Source organism: Ctenopharyngodon idella, chromosome 8 (assembly GCF_019924925.1).
Source record: "Ctenopharyngodon idella isolate HZGC_01 chromosome 8, HZGC01, whole genome shotgun sequence".
NCBI lineage: Eukaryota > Metazoa > Chordata > Actinopteri > Cypriniformes > Xenocyprididae > Ctenopharyngodon > Ctenopharyngodon idella.
Genome location: NC_067227.1, coordinates 10,831,867 through 10,852,675, shown reverse-complemented (window position 1 = coordinate 10,852,675; position 20,809 = coordinate 10,831,867). Strand labels below are relative to the sequence as shown.

Here is a 20,809-nt window from a genome sequence, read left to right as displayed (position 1 = left end):
CCAGCAAAACAGGACAGACAGCTGGTCTGGACGTATGTTTGATTTGTTTTACCCACTGTTGTCCAAGATTAACAGACTTAAAATACCAAAAATTCATCATAGAATTAAACTGAAAATTATGGGAATTATTGATTATGAAAATTAAACTATTTCAGCATCTTTTTTTACAATATTTTAAAACAAACTATTACTGTTATAGTTGCCAATTTGCTAATTTTGCACCTAATAAAGAAATTAATGATATGAAATAATTTGTTCTAAAATCTGACAAATGTGTTACTGAATCTACACAAAAACTAAATTATGCTCACAGAATCTTGTGGGTGTTCAACAGCATTTGACATTAATCAATTAAACTTACATTTTATACACAGAACATGTGTCCCATTTCTGTAGCAAACACAAAATCTGAGCAAACCACGTTTTGTTATTAAAAATAACAAATGACCAGGGCTCCAACCGGTCAATGGTTAATTGAATAATTTATCAGTTTAACTAACTAGACCCCTCATTTTCCCATAAAGGTACAATACTGTTGTTTTTACAGAAAAAATAAAATAAAACTGTCAGCTGTGGTTGCCAGAATAATTCTGTAAAAATACAATAAAAATGTAAACATATTTACAGAACCTGTAAATTACAGTTTTTCTCAGTGGCTTTGGTACATTTCTCAGATCAGAAATTCTCAGAAATTCTCAAAACTACTTGTTCAACCTCCACATCATCTAGTCACTTGTACATCATAAAAGCAGTTTCTCATTCTTTTGAACAAATTGCAAATGCTTTGGTACATTCAGGCAACTGATTATGTACAATTCTCTGCTATTTCATACATTATCAACTGCTAATGTCATGTTGCTCAAACTGTATTATATGTTTCTCTGTTGAATAGTCTTACCCCTCAGAACATCTAGTCATTAGTTCATCGCACAAGTCATTAAATGCAAAATGGTTGACCTAGTTATCACAGTGTGTATATACAAGTATATTATCTATACATTTAGACTTTTGTAAATGTGTCCTGAATTGATGAATTTTGCAGATGAATCATGAATTTCACTAATGTATTCAGGGGAATGTAAAGCATTAGATCAACCAATGACCCAACCAGCTCTCTAAAACAGCTCAAAGATGCATGTCATGAATCTTCGATTGGAAAGCATATAGACAGAGCACAACACAAGAGTTACAATTTCTGATAATGGAAGAACATCATGGAAACAAACAGGGTCAACAGCTGGGAAGAAGAAGAGGAGTAAGGATGTGTGGTAGAAGGGTAGAGAGGCAAAACAGAGGAAGAGGTAGATAAAGCAAAGGGTGTAGGCATGTTTCTAGTGAAATAAGGACATCTATTGTAATGTTCTCAATCATGACCTTACAATGGCTTATGCGTGTCTAAAGGTGTAGCTGAACGTTTGGAGAAAAACCTTTTCCTCAATCATTCAAGCATTTCATAGACATAACAGGTATGTATTTCAGCAATGTGCACTGCACTCTAATATGGTATACATGCTATAACCTTAATATTACAGCAGCATTTTTACACTTACAGGAGCATATTACACTTGATTTACACTTACAGTATAGTAGGCTAAATGAACTTTATACAGATACATACTATATCACACACATACACATGAATATACAGTGTATGTATAAAGTCTTGTCTTTTTCATTTATCAAGGACATTTTACACTAATTTGTTGACAGACCAACAGTAAATACAAAACTGTGAATCCTGTCCAGTCTTTTGCAATCAATCTCCCATATACAGTAATGTGTCCATTTGTACTGTTAAAATTGATATATGCCACACAGACAAAGTGATTGTGCAGTTTCAATCACTGTCATAAAAACTGTTTACATCTGAAATATTCATCACTGTTATATTGACAACATGGCTAAGCATTTTGACTATCTTGTTCGAGAGCAATGACACAAGGACTTGTCGTTCTGATGGCACTGATACGTTCACTGACATAAATACTTGCTTTTGAGAGATGAACTAATGATTTTGAGCAGGTTACAGGCTTTTGCAGGTAATCCAATATGTTGTGCTGTTTGTACGAATTGTTTTGAGAAATGAACATACTGTTTTGTGAATTTTAAGGATGATTTGAGAAATGTGCCAAAGCAACTGAGAAAAACTGTAAAAAAAAAAAAAAAAAAAAAACATTTAAAACGGTAAATCTAACCACCCTTTTCTACTGAATTATCAAAGCCACGCTTCTGCTAAAATCTGTTCTGTACCACATCCACAATAATAACGCTGATGACAAAATTCACCACAAGTAGCTTTTTCATAAGCTGATAAACACATATATAGTTAAAGTCAGCATGAAACAGGAAGTTGCGACAGTCTTTTCTTCCCTATTGTGGCCTTTGGAGTTTAATGTTTTTGATATGAATCTAAAAAAATAATGATGTGCACGGATAGATCATTTAAAATAAACATAGCAACATTTTGTAAAAAAAAAAAAAAAAAAAAAAAAAAAAAAGGGATTGTCGATTTTGATTTCATGGTGATTAGAATGGTTGTTTTTTTGTTTTTTTAAAGAAATGTCAGAATTGCGAGTTCATATCACTATATCTATCTCCATATCATCTATCTATATAAACTGGCAATTCTGACTTTTTTCTCAGAATTGTGACAGACAAACAGACAAACAAACAAACAGACAGACAGACAGATGACAGACAGACAGAAAGAAAGACAAACAGACAGAAAGACAGATAGATAGATAGATAGATAGATAGATAGATAGACAAACAGACAGACAAACAGACAGACAGACAGATGACAGACAGACAGAAAGAAAGACAAACAGACAGAAAGACAGATAGATAGATAGATAGATAGATAGATAGATAGATAGATAGATAGACAAACAGACAGACAGACAAACAGACAGACAGATAGACAGACAGACAGGAACTGAGATCTGTGAGCAGAGCTGTGTAAATCTGTTGTTGTGTTCATGTGGTTTGTGGGCGTTTCATGAGAAAAGACAAAACAGAGACGCTGCTCATTTCAACTTGTATTCAAGGTTGGACCCCGAAGAAGGCGTTTGTTGCCAAAACACGTGGGTTTGCAGTCCATTGTGTGAATTTTTTAAGTTTTCTGTTTGAATTAGACAGTTGAATAAAGACTTTTTAATAATTAAAATCTGAAGTTTGCCTTGGACTATTGTTTTTGATTTAAGTCTGTTCAGATGGATCTTCTGAACCTCATGAGGGAAATCACTGCTTTTATCTTATTAATCCAGTGGACAACTTCTGACAGCAGTTCTCACAGTATAGTAAGTAACAATCTCATAACAGAAATAATAATAAAAATGTTTTGATCAGTAATTTATTAAATCCTTGATTACAGGTTCCTGTATGTCGCAAAGAAGGTGAGTGTTCAAGAACATACAAATTTCTTTCTTTCTTTCTTTCTTTCTTTCTTTCTTTCAAAAAACAGTTTTTATTTATTTATTTTTTAAGCAGATGATGACCCTCTAGAACTGTATAGTCATCATACGTCTAACCCTTCACCCATACACGATCTGTCTGCGGAACTGAGTGAATCTCAATCCTCACTCAGTATAAGATGGGCCATAAAAGTCGATAGTAAGTGACATCACATCTTACATTTATTACACTAACTCAATTTTAAATCAGTTTTTTTATTTAGTTCGGTTTGGGTGTGATCAGTCATGCATCTGTACATCTGTTTTCTTGTTTGTGGATATATTTGTTTTTTTCAATTCACAAGAAATGATAATTGTTGGAATTATGGACCATTTATCAAAAATGAAACCCACCCATAATAAACTAAGTCCACTGTGGTACATTAGGTCCCTTAATTGTACCGACGATTTAGTCCCTTGGGGTCAGATTGACCCCAAACTTTTACAGAGCGATTGCATAAGGAAATATACATTTTTTTTATATGATAAACTATATATAATTTTTTTTATTTACTTCTCATCTATGCATTTATGCTGTGTTTTTGTGGATATTTTGTATTTTGTATGTTTTACCTATTTACTGCACAATTACTTAACCATGTCATAAATTGGCTTATGAAAAATTTATTTTTAATGAAAAAATCACTTTAAATAAATCTAAACTGTATTTGGACATTGCTCTATGTGTTAGGGATAGAATACTACCATCTACAGGTTTGTGGAAAAACTTTAGGAATTACAGTTAAAGAAAGAAAGAAAGTGCAATGACCACAAATATCCAATAGAGGTCAATAGGGACTCAATAGGGAGTGTGTGTGTGTGTGTGTGTGTGTGTGTGTATGAGATAGAATGTTCGTTCGACTTTGTGTTTATGGTCAAGGACCAGACCTTTATTTTCATGTAAAATTTTTCAGATTTAGGCCAGTTTTGTTGATTTTATTTGCCAATTTCTATGAAAAAGCTCTCTGTTGCAGTCACACACGTGTGTGTGTGTGTGTGTGTGTGTGTGTGTGTGTGTGTGTGTGTGTATGAGATAGAAAGTTCGTTCCACTTTGTGTTTATGGTCTAGGACCAGACCTTTATTTACATGTAAAATTTTTTAGATTTATGCCAGTTTTTATTGATTTAATTTGCCAATTTCTACAGAAATGCCTTTTGTTGCAGTCACACACGTGTGTGTGTGTTTGTGTTTATGTGTGTGCATGTGTGTGTGTGTGTATGAGATAGAACGTTCGTTCGACTTTGTGTTTATGGTCAAGGACCAGACCTTTATTTTCATGTAAAATTTTTCAGATTTAGGCCAGTTTTGTTGATTTTATTTGCCAATTTCTATAAAAATGCTCTCTGTTGCAGTCACACACATGTGTGTGTTTGTGTGTGTATGAGATAGAAAGTTCGTTCGACTTTGTGTTTATGGTCTAGGACCAGACCTTTATTTACATATAATATTTTTCATATTTAGGCCAGTTTTGTTGATTTTATTTGCCAATTTCTACAGAAATGCCCTCTGTTGCAGTCACACACGTGTGTGTGTGTGTGTGTGTGTGTGTGTGTGTGTGTGTTTGTGTTTATGTGTGTGTATGTTTGTGTGTGTATGAGATAGAACATTCGTTCCACTTTGTTTATGGTCAAGGACCAGACCTTTATTTACATGTAAATTTGTTTTAGATTTTTGCCAGTTTTGTTGATTTTATTTGCCAATTTCTATAAAAATGACCTCTGTTGCAGTCACACACATGTGTGTGTTTGTGTGTGTGTGTGTATGAGATATGTGTGTTTATGGTCTAGGACCAGACCTTTATTAAAATGTAGAACATTTCAGATTTATTCTGGATTTATTTATTTTTTTTGACAAATGAAATGAAAAAAAAAAAGTTAATTTTTTAATTTTCCCATTCATTTTCAATGTGGGGTCAATCTGACCCCGAGGGACTAAATCGGTGATTTTTTTTTTTTACACACCTTTAGAACAACCAAATCAAGCCCAGATTTTTTGTGCATGTTTAGACAGATTATTTAGGAAAAGTTACAGAGTCTCATGCCCCTGAGATGAAGGGAACCCTTTTTAAAAACGAAGGAAACTGTCAGCGGGGTCAGCTGGACCCCAGGGACCGATTAAGGGTTTTAAACAAAGCCTGGAAATTAAGATTAATTTGATATAGATTGCCAATATTAATTAACATTTAAAACCAGAAGTGATTAATGTCAGTTGTATTTTGTGTGTTTAAAAGTTTTGTATTATATACATTTATTTAGATTTTTGGTCTTATTTGGCACAAGATGGTTTTGTTAGTAAAAAGCAATTGAAACTTGATTGTTAAAATATTTTGCATGTACATTTGACATCAGTTAGCTTGCTTGTTACTGCATGTAAGGTTTTTCAGTTTTTCAGGTTTTTGTAGAATGTCTGTGAAGTAGAATTCTTGAGTTACCAACAGTCCTGAGAAGGAGGAAATGGAGATCAGCTCAGCCTTTTGAAGATAACATTGACTTCCTGTTTGAAATGACAGCAGGATGAGACAGAGATGAGATGTTTGATGTGTTTCTGAGAGTCAAAAGCACAGTAGTGATTAGAGAAGATGCTGAATAATGATTCAGAAGGATCATGACAAACACTTCTCACCCGAGCTGGTTCGGTTCCAAAACTAAAATTTAAAATAATAAATTTAAAGGTAAATAATATTATGGCAAAAGTTATAGGAAGTAATGAGGTTACCCAGCAACATAGTGTCCACATGTACCAGATGTGGGCCGGATCTGGGCCGACACTATGTTGCTGTCAGCACTTCAGCACGTACTTGCGTGTTCGTGTTAAATGCATTTTTTGAGAAACGCACGTAGTAAAGGAACAAAAGTTTGTAACCTCACACACAGAAATTCATCTTATAGCTATGAGATCCATCAGGAAAAGCCACTCGCTTCGTTACGACACATGTTCATGCAGGGCTTTTCTTTTTTGTTTGCTGGTGATGTTGCTGGTGAGCTTTGCAGACAACACTAGCAAATTCATGATTTTTTAGGCTATTGATTTAATTTTTATCGAGCTATAACATTTAGCTTACCAATCCACTGGTCACAACTGAAAGCCAAAATAAATGGCAGGCCTATCCATCGGGCAGGCAATAATGAAGAAATAATATATTAAGTAAATAAATAAATGAAAGTAATGGAGCAGCGGCCAAATTAGTCAGCAGGACATGTTCGGGTCCAGTCGGGTTCGAAAATAAATGCTGTTGGGTTGGACTCAGATCTAATTTTATCTGGTCAGAGTGTTCTGTTTCGGGTCAGGTTTTTTAAAAAATAAATAATTTAAAAACTAAGAAGTGATTTAGATCGGGTACAGATTTTAGGACCCAAGAAGACCTCTACTTCACACACACACACACACACACACACACGTTTTTCACATTGTTTTTTTCTTTCAAAAAAGAAAAAAAAAAAAGGTATAAAAATGGGTATTAATGTTTACTTAATATCTTAGACTGAGTTGTACATTGTACTTGTATAAATTATTTTTGAACATTGTCTTCTTAGGTACCATTCACACTCTTACAAGCACATGGATACAGGTTACTTCAGATTTAAAATATAGATGTGAATACCAGCCTCCATTTACCTTGAAGCAAATCAATCTCGATGCTCTACAACAGGTAAATATATGCCGATCACACACTGCGTATTTCATAACAGAATGGGGAAGATGCCTAAAAAAGAAATCTATTTTAAATGCTTTAGATTAAAGAAAAACATTGATTCATGACACTACTGTATAACCGTTAGACAACTTTACTACAAAAAAAATATTTTATTACTCAAATATTTTACTGAAAAACAAGACAAAAATACTGAGGAAGAACATAATTTGTTTGTCTGGAAAGCCTTATGAAGATGGATCAGAAAACAAACTTAAGATGAGAGCCTCATGTTAATATCATTAGACAGTCATCAGTGCCTTTACTACAACATCACAGTGCCAGTCAAAGGACATCGAGCATCACAGAAAACACTGATATATAACTAACCTAACTTTTTTCTTGATTGACAGTTGTGGTTCAATTTCACTGTGTCAAATTTACCCATTTGTCCTTCAACCACATATAACATCTGGGCCTACAACCTTCCACCACCACCAGATGGAACGGGAGACAAATATATGAAGTCTTTCAACACAGGTCAGTTTTCATCTTCATTTCATCGTCTCTGTTCTATGTAGTGTGATGTTTTATTATTTCCTCAAAAATATTTTTCATTTTGAGATCTACAGACACTTCAGCTGAAATATATGATATTCTGAGCTGTGTTTGAAAACATGAACGTGACAATAGGAGCAGGTTTTTTTTTATATATTTAAAGAAGGCTTTCAATACTGTGAACCACAAGGTACTCCTTTCAAAGCTCACACTCTTCTAATTTTTCTTTTAATGCCATTAAATGGATGAATTCATATTTATGAAACAGGAAGAAAAGTGTATGTGTTGGTAATAGTCAATCAACATGTAATATTGGAGTTCCTCAAGGTTCAGTTTTGGGCCCTATTCTGTTCAGTTTATATATAGGGGGTTATATATGATTTGCCTGATTTTACTCTGTCTGTGATGACACAGTTCTTTATGTGCAAGCTAAAAACAAACAACCAGCAAATAATTAAGTAATTCATATCTACATTCGAATATAAGCTGTTTGTATGATCTTACAAAAATCTACAGTGACTCCCCATCCTGATGTATTTGTTAAAGGAGAAAAGCTCAAGGTCGTCTCTGATTTTAACTAGGGGTTATTTAAGACTCTCATTTATAATTTCAAAAGCATGCCAAAAATTATTATAAAATTACATTATTAGAATACTTTACCAATTGAATTAAGAGAGAGTACAAGTTATTTAAATAAAAATGAAAGAAATGGCTTAAAGCAAATCAAACTTCTAATCATGTGTAAATAAACCATGTTATCTTAAATACTGCCATTATTATCTTTAGTAGTGTTAATGTATGCATTTGTTAATTAGGTACTATATTGTTGTAATATAATGTTCAAATTTGTGTTCGCTGTTATGCTCTTTTACAAAGTCTTGATGTTGTTTTCGTGCTCTACTAGAGCAGGTTTTCATGCTTGAATGTTGATTATTTTCCTCATATTCTTCATTGTTGCAGCTCCTCTCTTCCCAGTCTGTCAGTAACGCTCTGTTTAGTTCCTGTCTCTATGAAGCCCCTCCTTCTGGAAAGCACAGTGTGCTCTGATTGGTCGGCTGGAGCAGTGTGTTGTGATTGGCCAAGCGCTTCGTGTGTTTTAAAAATAACCCGCCCCTTACCATAACCGCAAGTTTAAACACACTACTAACTAACTCAACCAGGCCCCGCCCCTTTATTTTGCATATGCTGGAGAATGGAGGATGAGGAGGGTGACAATAGCAATAGTAATAGCAATAATAATAATAATAATAATGATAAATTCAATTAATAAGAAAACACAAATAGTAATAATAGTATTAGTAATAGTAGTAATGATAACCATATTAACGAATATATTCATTTCATCCGGAATGAGGGTGAGGTAAAAGGATCAGGAAGAGGACAAATAAAAATAGTAATAGTAGTGATCCCTCCATGGCCACGGCATAGGTTAGACCCCCGTCAGCGTCATGTTGCAACGGGCCATCAAGGTGAGGTGCTGCGGGGCCCAGAGTCCCAAAATCCACACCCATCACCGGCCGCCCCACACATGCCACGCTTAACTCTGTCTTTGCATTTTTTTTTTTTGTTTGTTTGTTTGTTTTTTTTTTTTTTTTTTTACTATGGCTGTATTCATTGTTATACTCATGGTAGGCGTATGGAACCAGCGTGGAACCAGCCCAGTACAAAGCCCATGGCAAAGCCCAATATATTTAATTTTAAAACAATATACAGTATAATTAAAATATAAACTTACAGCAACATGAGGAGAACATGCAAACTAATTGTGTTACATGCATCATGAGATTCAATGAGCGCTCTAGACTAGGTAATCTTCAATATAGTTTCAGACATCAGTACAAAATATCTGACACCTGACATGAATTTCACACACAGCTCTGGTATCAAGACATGGCTCGGGTTTCTCCTTCAATGTACGTCTGTGGGACTTTTTCCACTTGTTTTATCCAGCAGCTTAAATTTGTGCATCTGATCAGTTTTTAAAATAACAGCACATCTCTTTTCAGCAAGACACTTCATTTGAGGAATCATTCATGTCTGGAGCACAAACACTTCAGACTGACACACACTCCACTTTAATACTTTTAATACCTTTTCAGTGTTTTGGGGACTGACTGTTCTTCTTCCTGTTTGATTGATTTCCCAGCTAAAGTCCGATGGAACGCTCAGATTTATTCAGTCCTTCATGATGATAAAATAGTGGTGACCTTCAATGCAAGCTCTGCGGCAGACAGATACACCATCGAACTGACAAAACAAAGTGATGAAAAAGAAGATTTACTAAAAACTGTTGAGAGAAAAGGGGTATGTTCCTCTTCAACATTTCATTTCATGCTAAAATGAATTTCAAGCACAAACAACACTGCAACCCACAGGAAAATAAGTAAATAAATAAAATATCTAAAAATCTTTTTAAATAAATTTACTTGAAAACCCATACAGCATAAGATATAAAGACTAGTTTTCAAAGAATATATATGCATATATACTTTACGATTCTTTTCACTTGTTTTAAGTATAAACAAGTAAAAAAAGTGAAAAAATCTGCTGGTGTAGTAAAACATTTTTTCTGCCTGTTCTGTCATTCCTTCATATTTGTTTGTTGTCTCTACAGGGATGCAAAGTAGGAAAATGTCAAGTGGAACTGGAATACATAGGTCCCTGTGAAGGCCTTACAATATGGGTGAATATAAAATCAGATCTAATATATAGAAGGTGCACAAAACAATACAAAACACCATTGAGGTAACACACGACTTAACACAATATTTATCGCCATAAGCCAGAGGCAATCAATTGAAAGGGGTGGAGCAAATGTGCTGCCACTTATTTCATATAAAAGCTTCCCAGGCTCAGGGAAGGATGATACCTGAGCCAATACTAATGCAATAGTCTGATGGTCAAACCAAGAAGTGAACAGTCATAACAAAAATTAATCCTCAACCTCCCAGCTCAATGCTGGAAAGAGCTCATGCTTCTAAATTCTCCAAGGATCCATGTTTGATATAGATTGCATGAGGAACAACCACTGCAAACAGACCTATTATATTTCCACATCCAATGGAGAGGCATTTAACCCCAAAAGGTTAAATGCCTCTCCATGGCAATCATGGCAGCAATCGAGTGGACGTCGCACTGGGAGCAAGATTGCCCCGAGTTGAAGATTCACTTGCGAGCTTTCTCGTAATCCCGTGTTCAGCGAGCCCTTTCATATTTGAGTGGGACTGGAGTGGGGAATCACTCATCCAGTCTACCTCGGGCAGATTCCTCTTTCTCCACTGACCTCTCCAGGACAGTGGGTCAGAGAGTTGGCAAATTATAGGAAATAAACCAGGGTTACTAGCTTAAGCATGAACTTAATTAATGCTAGCCAGTCACTAACTTTATCACGCAGCAAACTTTAACAGAAAAAAAATAACAGAAATTGTCAATTACGTATACCAACAGGCCACTGACCGTCTTCATGTTTGTTAGCATGCCTTCTGATAACAAGAGTTAGCTAACATTATGATTCAGTACCGATCTAAAAAAGCTCCAAGCAGAGTACACAAGTGGGTACACAAACGAGTACACAACATAATCAGTAAGAAATTAATTCATTAGTAGAACAGTTTGACCACTCTGTGTGGCTTATCTTGGTGAAGTTTTTGAGGTACGATACCGACTGTTGCTGTCTCGTCTTGTAAAACTCCAGAAAAAACGCACGTTCGTTTCCACGGATGCGGCCCGAATCTATTTTGCGACTGCTGTTCCCACCCACTAAATCCCGGGCCCAGACTGGATCTGTATTAGAGCAGTGAAACGGATGTGACAGTAACGCGGATTTGCCGGTTTGTAAACGGATCCGGCTCGAGGTCACCTGCTGTCTGGGCAATCTAGGTTTAATTTGGCTGTAGCAAGGGGTCATTACATCAACCAACTCCTCATAAGATGGGCCAGGGAGGAGATGGACGCACTCAGCATGTCCACCTCAACTCTCATCACATCTGGTTCTTTAGAACTAGATCAGGCCAACAACATGCTCTCTGCCAGATCGGAAGACCTGAGACCGGGAGAGCTAGCGAGTGATGCTTAAAGGGATAGCTCACCCAAAAATGAAAATTTGATGTTTATCTGCTTACCCCCAGGGCATCCAAGATGTAGGTGACTTTGTTTCTTCAGTAGAACACAAATGATGATTTTTAACTCCAACCATTGCAGTCTGTCAGTCGTATAATGCTTGTCAATGGGAACACCATCTATAAGAGTCAAAAAAACATGCACAGACAAATCCAAATTAAACCCTGCGGCTCGTGACGACACATTGATGTCCTAAGACACAAAACGATCGGTTTGTGCGAGAAACCGAACAGTATTTATATCATTTTTTACCTTTAATACACCACTATGTCCAACTGCCTTGAGCGCACGCACGACATCCGGTGCGTGAGGTGTGTACGCACTCTGGCGTAGTTTAAAGGATTAGTCCACTTTCAAATAAAATTTTCCTGATAATTTACTCACCCCCATGTCATCCAAGATGTTCATGTCTTTCTTTCTTTGGTCGAAAAGAAATTAAGGTTTTTGATGAAAACATTCCAGGATTATTCTTCAATGGTCTCTCCAAACGGTTGAAGGCCAAAATTACAGTTTCAGTGCAGCTTCAAAGGGCTTTAAACGATACCAGACGAGGAATAAGGGTCTTATATAGCGAAACGATCTGTCCTTTTCTAAAAAAAATACAACTGTATATGCTTTATAAAAACAAATGATCGCCTTGCACGTGTTTCCGCTTTCCGTATCTTCAAAAAGCTTACGCTGTATGTCCTACGCCTTCCCTATTCTACTTACGGAAAAAACTGGCGCCGCGTTCATTCCTTAAATTGCATAAGGAAGGCGTAGGACATACAGCATAAGCTTTTTGAAGAATACAGAAAGCGGAAGCATGTGCAAGGCGATCATTTGTGTTTATAAAGCATATCCAGTTGTATTTTTTTAGAAAATGACCAATTGTTTCGCTAGATAAGACCCTTATTCCTCGTCTGGTATCGTTTAAAGCTGCACTGAAACTGTAATTTTGACATTCAACCGTTTGGAGAGTCCATTGAAGTCCACTATAAGGAGAATAATCCTGGAATGTTTTCATCAAAAACCTTAATTTCTTTTCGACTGAAGAAAGAAAGACATGAACATCTTGGAAGACATGGGGGTGAGTAAATTATCAGGAAAATTTTATTTGAAAGTGGACTAATCCTTTAAACTACGCCAGAGCGAGTACACACCTCACGCACCAGATGCCGTGCGTGCGCTCAAGGCAGTTGGACATAGTGGTGTATTAGAGGTAAAAATGATATAAATACTGTTCGGTTTCTCACACAAACCGATCGTTTTGTGTTTTAGGACATCAATGTGTCGTCACGAGCCGCAGGGTTTAATTTGGATTTGTCTGTGCATGTTTTTTTTACTCTCATAGATTGTGTTCCCATTGACATGCATTATACGACTGACAGAACGCAACGGTTGGAGTTAAAAATCATCATTTGTGTTCTACTGAAGAAACAAAGTCACCTACATCTTGGATGCCCTGGGGGTAAGCAGATAAACTTCAAATTTTCATTTTTGGGTTAACTATCCCTTTAAGAAAGGATCGGGAGTGAAGCTTCCTCACTGTGAAGCGGTCACATGGGCTGACCGCGCATGATCCTCTCCTAGACATATGACACACAACTCCTAACTGCGATAGCCAATTAAATTTGCCGTATAACACACATGCTTCTAACACCGGCACACGCAAAGCATTCAAACTGAGGACGCAGCGTAGAGTTCCACTTCGAAAGGTAATAGGAATTAACTTTTTATTATAACTTTTTACTTTTAATTTGCTGGATATAGGTCAATGAGTAAGAAGAAAAAAAGTTAATTTCAAGACATATTCTCTGTAGGAAAACTGACCCATTTTCTCCTTTCCTTTCACTTTCTGTCTCTCCTTGCCTGTCCTGTCAAAATAAAGACAAAAAACATAAATATACTATAAAAAATAATGCTCTTTTGAACACATAAAACCTGATTTGAGTCATTTTAAAGGACTTTTTAATTAACATTGGTCTGGCATTATATAATGGCAGATAACACCTAACTTTGAAAACTGTCAGCATGGAAGTTCAGTTTGGCATGATGTGAAGTGTACGAGTGAGTATCCCATAATTCATCTACTCATTTTACACATTATCTGTTCAGAACATTTGTCTGGTTACTCTTGGGATTTTCTGTTTCAGACAGGTCTGGGTTGGCCATTGGTGCTGGATACATACTGGGGCTTCTTTTCTTTTTGGTGCTTCTCTGCTGCTGCATCATGTGTAAGTGAACAATAAAATGATTTAAAACCTGCTTTCACACCTTTATACACAGGTATGGGGAGAACCGGTACCCAGAGCCAGTTTCCTGGTGGGATAGCAAAGCTGACTAAACCAGATTCTTTTGTGGAACACAAAGGAAGACATTTTGAATATCATTGGTTACTAGATTACAAGTTTTTGTGCCCTTTGGCTTCCATTGTATGGACAAAAAAAAAAAAAAAAAAAGTAAACTCTAGTAAGTTGGCAGAACTCAAAAAAAAAGGAAGTTAAACTCAAAGATGAAAAACACAATAACACTTAATTTCAACATTCATTCTCCTTATTCAGTCTGACGCAAAGCATGCTGGGAGCTAGAAATCTGTTGCAAATTATTCATTTTAAAGTTGGCATGAAACAGAAGTTGTGGTAGTCTTTTCTTCCCTATTGTGCTGTATATCCGAGTGAAACGGCTTCTAGAACATGAACAAATGTAGGACGATGCTTGATTTTGCCCATGGGGAATTGATTGGAAAGTCAGTCAAGTCTATCTATCTATTACCATTTCAGTCGTATCCGACTCTTGGGGACTCTGTGGCCATCTCTTGCCATTCACGAGAGATTGTCCATGAATTTTCTTGGCAATGACTTTTCCGGGGTAGGTTGCCAGGTCTTTTCCCAACCCACCACATTACATGGCTTGGGACTCACACATACATATTTCATCCAGTTCCTTTTGCTTGAAGATCGGATTTATCATGCCAGGATGGAGACAAAGCTGGTCATAGTGTCTGTGCAGAGGACTTGTCTGGTTCTTGTGGTCTTTGTAGAAGATCTGTGCCGATGGCTGTCGTGTCAACAAGGCCTTCACAGGGTGCTGACATTCAGGGCTGCTTTGTGGTTGTATCTAGGCGCAGGTCCACCATCTGATCTGGATACGGACCGAATACGCCTGACTATGGTAGCCTCATAAAAAGGGAGACTAATATTAGCGTAGATGCCATTCTTCTTACGATGTAACAAGTACATCAGATGTTAAGGGAAATAAGCATTTCCGGTTCCGGTTGGCCTAATTTTTTGTAGCCTAACAATCCTTTAACGGATTTGAATTATAGAAATGTGATGTGTTGTGAATGACAGGTTAAACTGACAAAGTGTGTCTGCTTCCCGAACAAGGCTAGGAATACTGTTCCAGAGTTTGGGTGCAAAACAGGAAAAGGATCTCTTGCCTGCAGTTGATTTTGCTATTCTAAGTATTATCAATTGGCCAGAATTTTGAGATCGCAATAGACGTGAAGGACTATAATGTGTTAAGATCTCACTCAAGTACTGAGGAGCCAAACCATTTAGTGCTTCGTAAGTAATTAGCAAGATTTTAAAATGCATGTGATGTTTAATAGGGAGCCTATACTTTCATCGGTATAGGACATTCAAGCATTTTTGATAAAATAGCACATACCTCCTTCCAAAATTTTTGAACTTTTTCACATTCCCACATCATATGGAAAAAGGATCCAAGTTGTTGGTCAGGACATTTATCACAGAAGGGATTAAAAGTGGAGTCAATACGATATCTTTTGAGTGGGGTCCAATAAGTTCTGTGACAGAAGTTATAATGGATCATTTGGTGATTGGGATTTCTAGATGAAGTAAAAATGTTCTGCCACATTTTTTCCCAGTCCGTAATACCTTCCTCTTGTTCACAGTCTCTTTCCTATGTATGCTGTATAGCTAAACAATTTGCTGTAGTCTCTAAGGCCTTCCCGTACATCCATGAAGTGAAGTGACTAGAAGAGGACAAATCAAACCAAGCGATGATCGGATGTTTGGGAAGCGTTTCCCCCAGGGCACCCCATAGGCCTTCATGAGGCAATAAACAGTAAAAAAATAAAAACAGTAAAAACATTTTTGACCGAGATGCTAACGGTCTAATCAGATTCAATGAACTATGCTAAGCTATGCTAAAAGTGGTACCGCCAGACCTGGAGATCGGCTGAATGGATTCGAAAACGGTAAAACTCAACTGCTTAACTCTAGGGGAGTTGGAAAATGAGCCTATTCCTTTAAGTATGCGGTAACACTGTCCTTCCACGAAATGCAAAAAAACTCCAGTTTTGTTTTCATTTTTTGGTCTGCTCTCTTGAGCAGAGTTTGCTCATTATACCATGGTGTCTGACTATTTTCCTTAATCATCTTTAAGTGCAAAGAAGCAACGGTGTCTAAAATGCTGGAAAAGAGAGTTGGTTTCTGTTAGATAGTAAGATTCTGTTGCAACATTGAGTTCTTCTAGGCTAAATTAATCAGGAAGTTTATTTATAAAGTCTTTAGTGGTAGAAGTGATACCATATTTGTAACAGGGAGTTTGTTTTGCAGCCTTAGCTAAATGGAGTATACACGAGACTAGATAATGATCTGAGATGTCGTTGCTTTGCTGCAGAATTTCAACGCCATCAACATCGATTCCATGTGACAATATTAGATCTTAAGTATGATGACACGTGTTGTCTAACCTTTTTCTTTACAAGGATATTAAAATCACCAACAATTAAACAATTAAGACTGGGGGTAGACTAAGTAAAGTAATCATCTAGTTTTAGTCTAGTTTATGATCTGTGATCATATCATTTACAAAAAGTGTTTTTATAGAAAGGATTCAGCAAACTGAGCTTTATAATTTGTTTACCGGTAATCTGTTTTTTATTTGTTGGACATCATTTAAATTATTACCCTTAAACTGGTTCGGGGGTTTATTAATTACTAGTTCGGGGAACAGACTCATTTAATTTAATTTCACTGTTAGGTTTTACAGTGAGACATTCCAATATGATTGAGACAAAATATGATTATATTCCACAAAAGAAAGAATGTCATGCATACACTTGAATGATATTCTTACAGTGGTTTAACATCTCAAGTGATCTTTCCTATCCAGTCATAACCTGTACTTTCATTCACTGTTCAGTTCCAAACTGTGCATGAATGGATTTAAATTGAGAAAATACAATTTCAAAAAAATAATGGGTCAGACTTTATATCAGGTGGCCTTACCTACTATGGACCATTTGATCCAAAATACTTATTATGTACATACATGTTGGTGCATTGTAATCACATTTAAAGTACTTGTATTTAATTAATATTTGTAGTTACACTGTTCATTTTACCCCTAACCAACCCAACCATTAACCTAAAATCTAACTCTAAGATTTATAATCCTAACCCTACCTTTACTTCTAAACCATACCTCAAGCTCGTTAGCAATAAATGTGGGAATTTTACAGAACAACATGTAGTTGCACAGTAAATAGTCTTGTAGGTATTTAATGTTAGTACATAGTTGTTAAAGCCACCTAATGTGAAGTGTGACCAAATGTTTTATGATAAATGTGTCTTGACCAGTCCAGTATTTCAGTATTTCCGTTAGGGTAAATAATGTTTTAACTACAGGTATCGTGGACATATCTCCAGGTCACATATAGAGCAGAGATATTAGCAGTAGTCTTTTAGTTAGTCATTCCCATCTCATTCGTCCTCTTCCAGGTCAAATCCTCCGGTGGGTTCGTGGCTCGAAGCGCGGCCCGTCCGTGCGGGTGTTGGTGGTGTATCCTGCAGTAGACGGGGTGTTTCAGCGCGCTGTGATGCTCCTGACTCAATTCCTGCAGAGTCGCGGTGGTGTAACTGTCGTCATTGACGTGTGGGAGAGAGGAAGTCTAGCCGAACAAGGGCCGCTCCGCTGGCTCCACACACAGGCCGACCTCGCTGACCGAGTCCTGATCATCTTACCGCCTCAACGCACAGAGACTGGTACCAGACTTTGTTGTTTTTCTGTCGGCACCAATGTATTTGGCTCAGATGTTGTGGTGAATGTATTCTTCATTTTGTGGATTACACAAAACGCCTTTCATGAACAAAATATACCGAGCATGTCACAAAATGCATTTCATCCAGTTAATATTTCAACGGAATATGCATTTCATGATGTGCCCAATCACAAAAAGAAATGTGCAAAAACATTTTGTGGACAAAATGCACTTTGTGAATTTTCCACCGTGGGATAAAAAACAAAAATTAAAACCAGGTAAATTGCGACTTTTTATCTCACAATTCTGACTTTCTTTTCACAGAACTGTGAGTTTATCTCAGAATTTGACCTTTAAAACTTGCCGTTGCCAGTTTTGAGAAAAAAAAAAAAAAAAAAAGACAGACTTGTGAGATATAAACTTTGTGAGGGGATTACGAGGGAAAAATTGCAAGTTATAAAGTCCGAAAAATATTGTGCGTTATAAAATCCGAATTGCGACATATAAACGGGCAATTCTGAGAAAGTTAAAAAGTCCCAAATACCTTTTTTTATTTTTTATTGCATGCAAACAAGCTTTAAATATGAACCGGACAAGCCTTTGTGAATAAAATACTTATCTTATTTTTGATCTTTATTTTTGATTTTTTCATGAAATAAAAATAATTACACTTTTAGTAAAATTATCCCTTTATATATATAGGCCTAGGCGAGATATATATATATATATATATATATATACACACACACACACACATTTTGTCATATACCCAATTATACTTTTTAAAATGTAGCCTAATTATTTGTGCGCAATCCCTTGCTTTGAAATTAGTCTTCAGTAATTGGGATATGACTGTTAGGAAGAAGCCATGTTTTTGGCATCTTGCTTCAACAGGAATATAAATAGCATAATTTGAGTTTTTGATGAATTTGGTAACAGTGTCTTATGAGCAGTTCAGCTCGTTTTCTAAGACTGAGAACCTGTTCATTTTGTGTAATGAAATCTGAATCATTTCCTTCTTTCATGGTGAAATAAGTCAAATCCTGCTCTTGAGTTGTGTTCGCGTGTCATCAAGAGTCATTATTATACAAATACATCTGATAAATGAATGGAATGTCTTTCATTTTGTATGGTCTTTTTTTATACATTAGCATTTTAGAAAGTATATTTTAATTTCAATAAAACCCAAATGTATTATAAATGTTTTATAATTCTGTAACACTTTATTTTACAGTTACATGTTACATACACTTACTATAGTATTAACAGTAAATTATTATATATATATTATATATATTATAAATTATATATGCAACCAACCCAGACTGCCCATGATTGCACAGATTTTCTGAAAATGTTTGTCTCTCAATAATAGGAAATTATTGATAAACTCCAGGTCATATAAAGAAAAGACATTGAAAACACTCTTCATTTTCTTCTATGAATGCTTCCCTTTGCAGACGACCTTAAATCAAACCTAGCTCCTGGCATGACTGATGACACTGTTTCAGCGTCTGCCAGCAATCTCTTCGCCCTGACCCTCAACCTAGTGTCCAGCGCTGCCCATGACCCGCACGGCCGGGACAAGTTCTGGGTCATCAACCTGGACCACGACAACAAGGGCGTGCAAACTGAGCTGAAAGGATGCAGGACCTTCGTTCTGCCCCGAGACTTGGAACGGCTCCATCAACAGCTGTCGGGTGGAGAGATCAAGAGCCTGGCGCTGCTGACCTGCTTCAGGTCCTTCTACTTCAAAAATGCCTTGAAGCACATGGAAATCAATACAGACTTTCCAACCTGTGCTGAAGCCAACAGCCTGGATGAAAAATCTGAATTCTTGCTATAATACGCGCCTTGTTTTTTTTTTTTTTTCATTACATTTGTCCAGAAAAGATGCTCCTGATGGTCCTTCTTCCAGCAGACTTCAGTTCCAGCTCTGATCAAACACACCCAAGTAACGGTGAACACCTTCTTTAGCTGGTTCAGCTGTGTTTGATTAGGATTAGAGCTAAACTCTGCAGGACTCCCAGCTAACAAAAATGTTCATAGAACATTTTGCTAACGTTCCCATTAAGTTATGAAAATGTTATTTCTGAATATTTCTCTGAATGTTTAGTTTTACAAATGTTTTTTTAAAAAAAATTTTCTTGGTTGTGCGAACGTTAAGGGAACATTCCATTTTGTGACTTTTGAATGTTCTCTGAATGTTCTGAAACTAGTAACATTTAAAAAATGTTAGATGAACGTCCAACTAAAATGATACAGGGGGAAAAAAAACATTCCATGAACAATGTATAGACAATGTTAGTATATCCCTATCCCTTCCTAAAAGATGTGCCAATTCATATATATCAAGTAAATCAAGATAAATCATTTCTGCTGCTTGCCATTTAGTTCGAGTTTTATTAATATACTGCATTGCCTTTTGTCACCTTATTATTTCATGTTGTTTCCTTTAGATGTCTAGTCTGTAAAAGTGTTATTCATTTGCTTAAAACTGACCTTACACATTTAACAAATTATGCAAGTAATATCTTTGATAAAAATGAATAAAAGCCTTTCTTTCTGTTGTTATAGTAATATGATTTGTATCATGCTGTTGGTAAATTAAAGGGGTCATGAACTGAGAAATCAACTTTTCCTTGAGCTTCTGATATGTAGGAGGTCATCTGAAAACTTCCTTATTAGTCCAATAAAAGCTTTTATTGACACCAGGCCCAGTGAACGATTGATCCTGGAATGTGTCGATCATAGATAGGTGAAACGCCGCTTCCACAGAAGAAATCAATACCTACTTCATCATTGCAACGTTAGCCCCACCCACTGGTGTGTTAGTGAGATGAGGAGGAGAGAAGAGCAATACAGGACTAAAATAACATTACCTTTCAAAGGATCCTAATCCTAGGAATATGGTTATTTATTTTCAACAATGTGAATGTCTCAGTTGAGCTTTATTTATTTGTATTCGGTACATTTCACTGTGGATTCTTTGGTAAATCAATCGCATTTCGGCGCAGGCTTTGCAAACAGACTTTGCAAACAGACTTTAACGATAT

At 36.3% G+C, this 20,809-nt stretch overlaps 1 protein-coding gene across 3 annotated transcripts; it reads left to right on the top strand.

Annotated features, from left to right (window-relative positions):
- The first annotated feature begins 3,039 nt into the window (after positions 1 to 3,039).
- Positions 3,040 to 20,323, top strand: LOC127517349 (interleukin-17 receptor B). 3 transcript variants are annotated; one of them, XM_051902824.1, is made up of 12 exons: positions 3,047 to 3,083; positions 3,204 to 3,299; positions 3,374 to 3,395; positions 3,490 to 3,612; positions 6,987 to 7,102; positions 7,498 to 7,624; positions 9,789 to 9,946; positions 10,257 to 10,325; positions 13,747 to 13,810; positions 13,897 to 13,977; positions 17,494 to 17,757; positions 19,214 to 20,323. In XM_051902824.1, the coding sequence occupies exons 2-12, from the start codon at positions 3,213 to 3,215 to the stop codon at positions 19,597 to 19,599; spliced, it is 1,497 nt and encodes a 498-aa protein (XP_051758784.1). In that variant the 5' UTR covers positions 3,047 to 3,083; positions 3,204 to 3,212; the 3' UTR covers positions 19,600 to 20,323. The 3 variants fall into 3 exon arrangements, with proteins under 3 accessions (XP_051758783.1, XP_051758784.1, XP_051758782.1); XM_051902822.1 differs by having other exon boundaries at positions 3,057 to 3,083; positions 3,487 to 3,612; XM_051902823.1 differs by having other exon boundaries at positions 3,040 to 3,299.
- Positions 20,324 to 20,809: the final 486 nt, after the last annotated feature.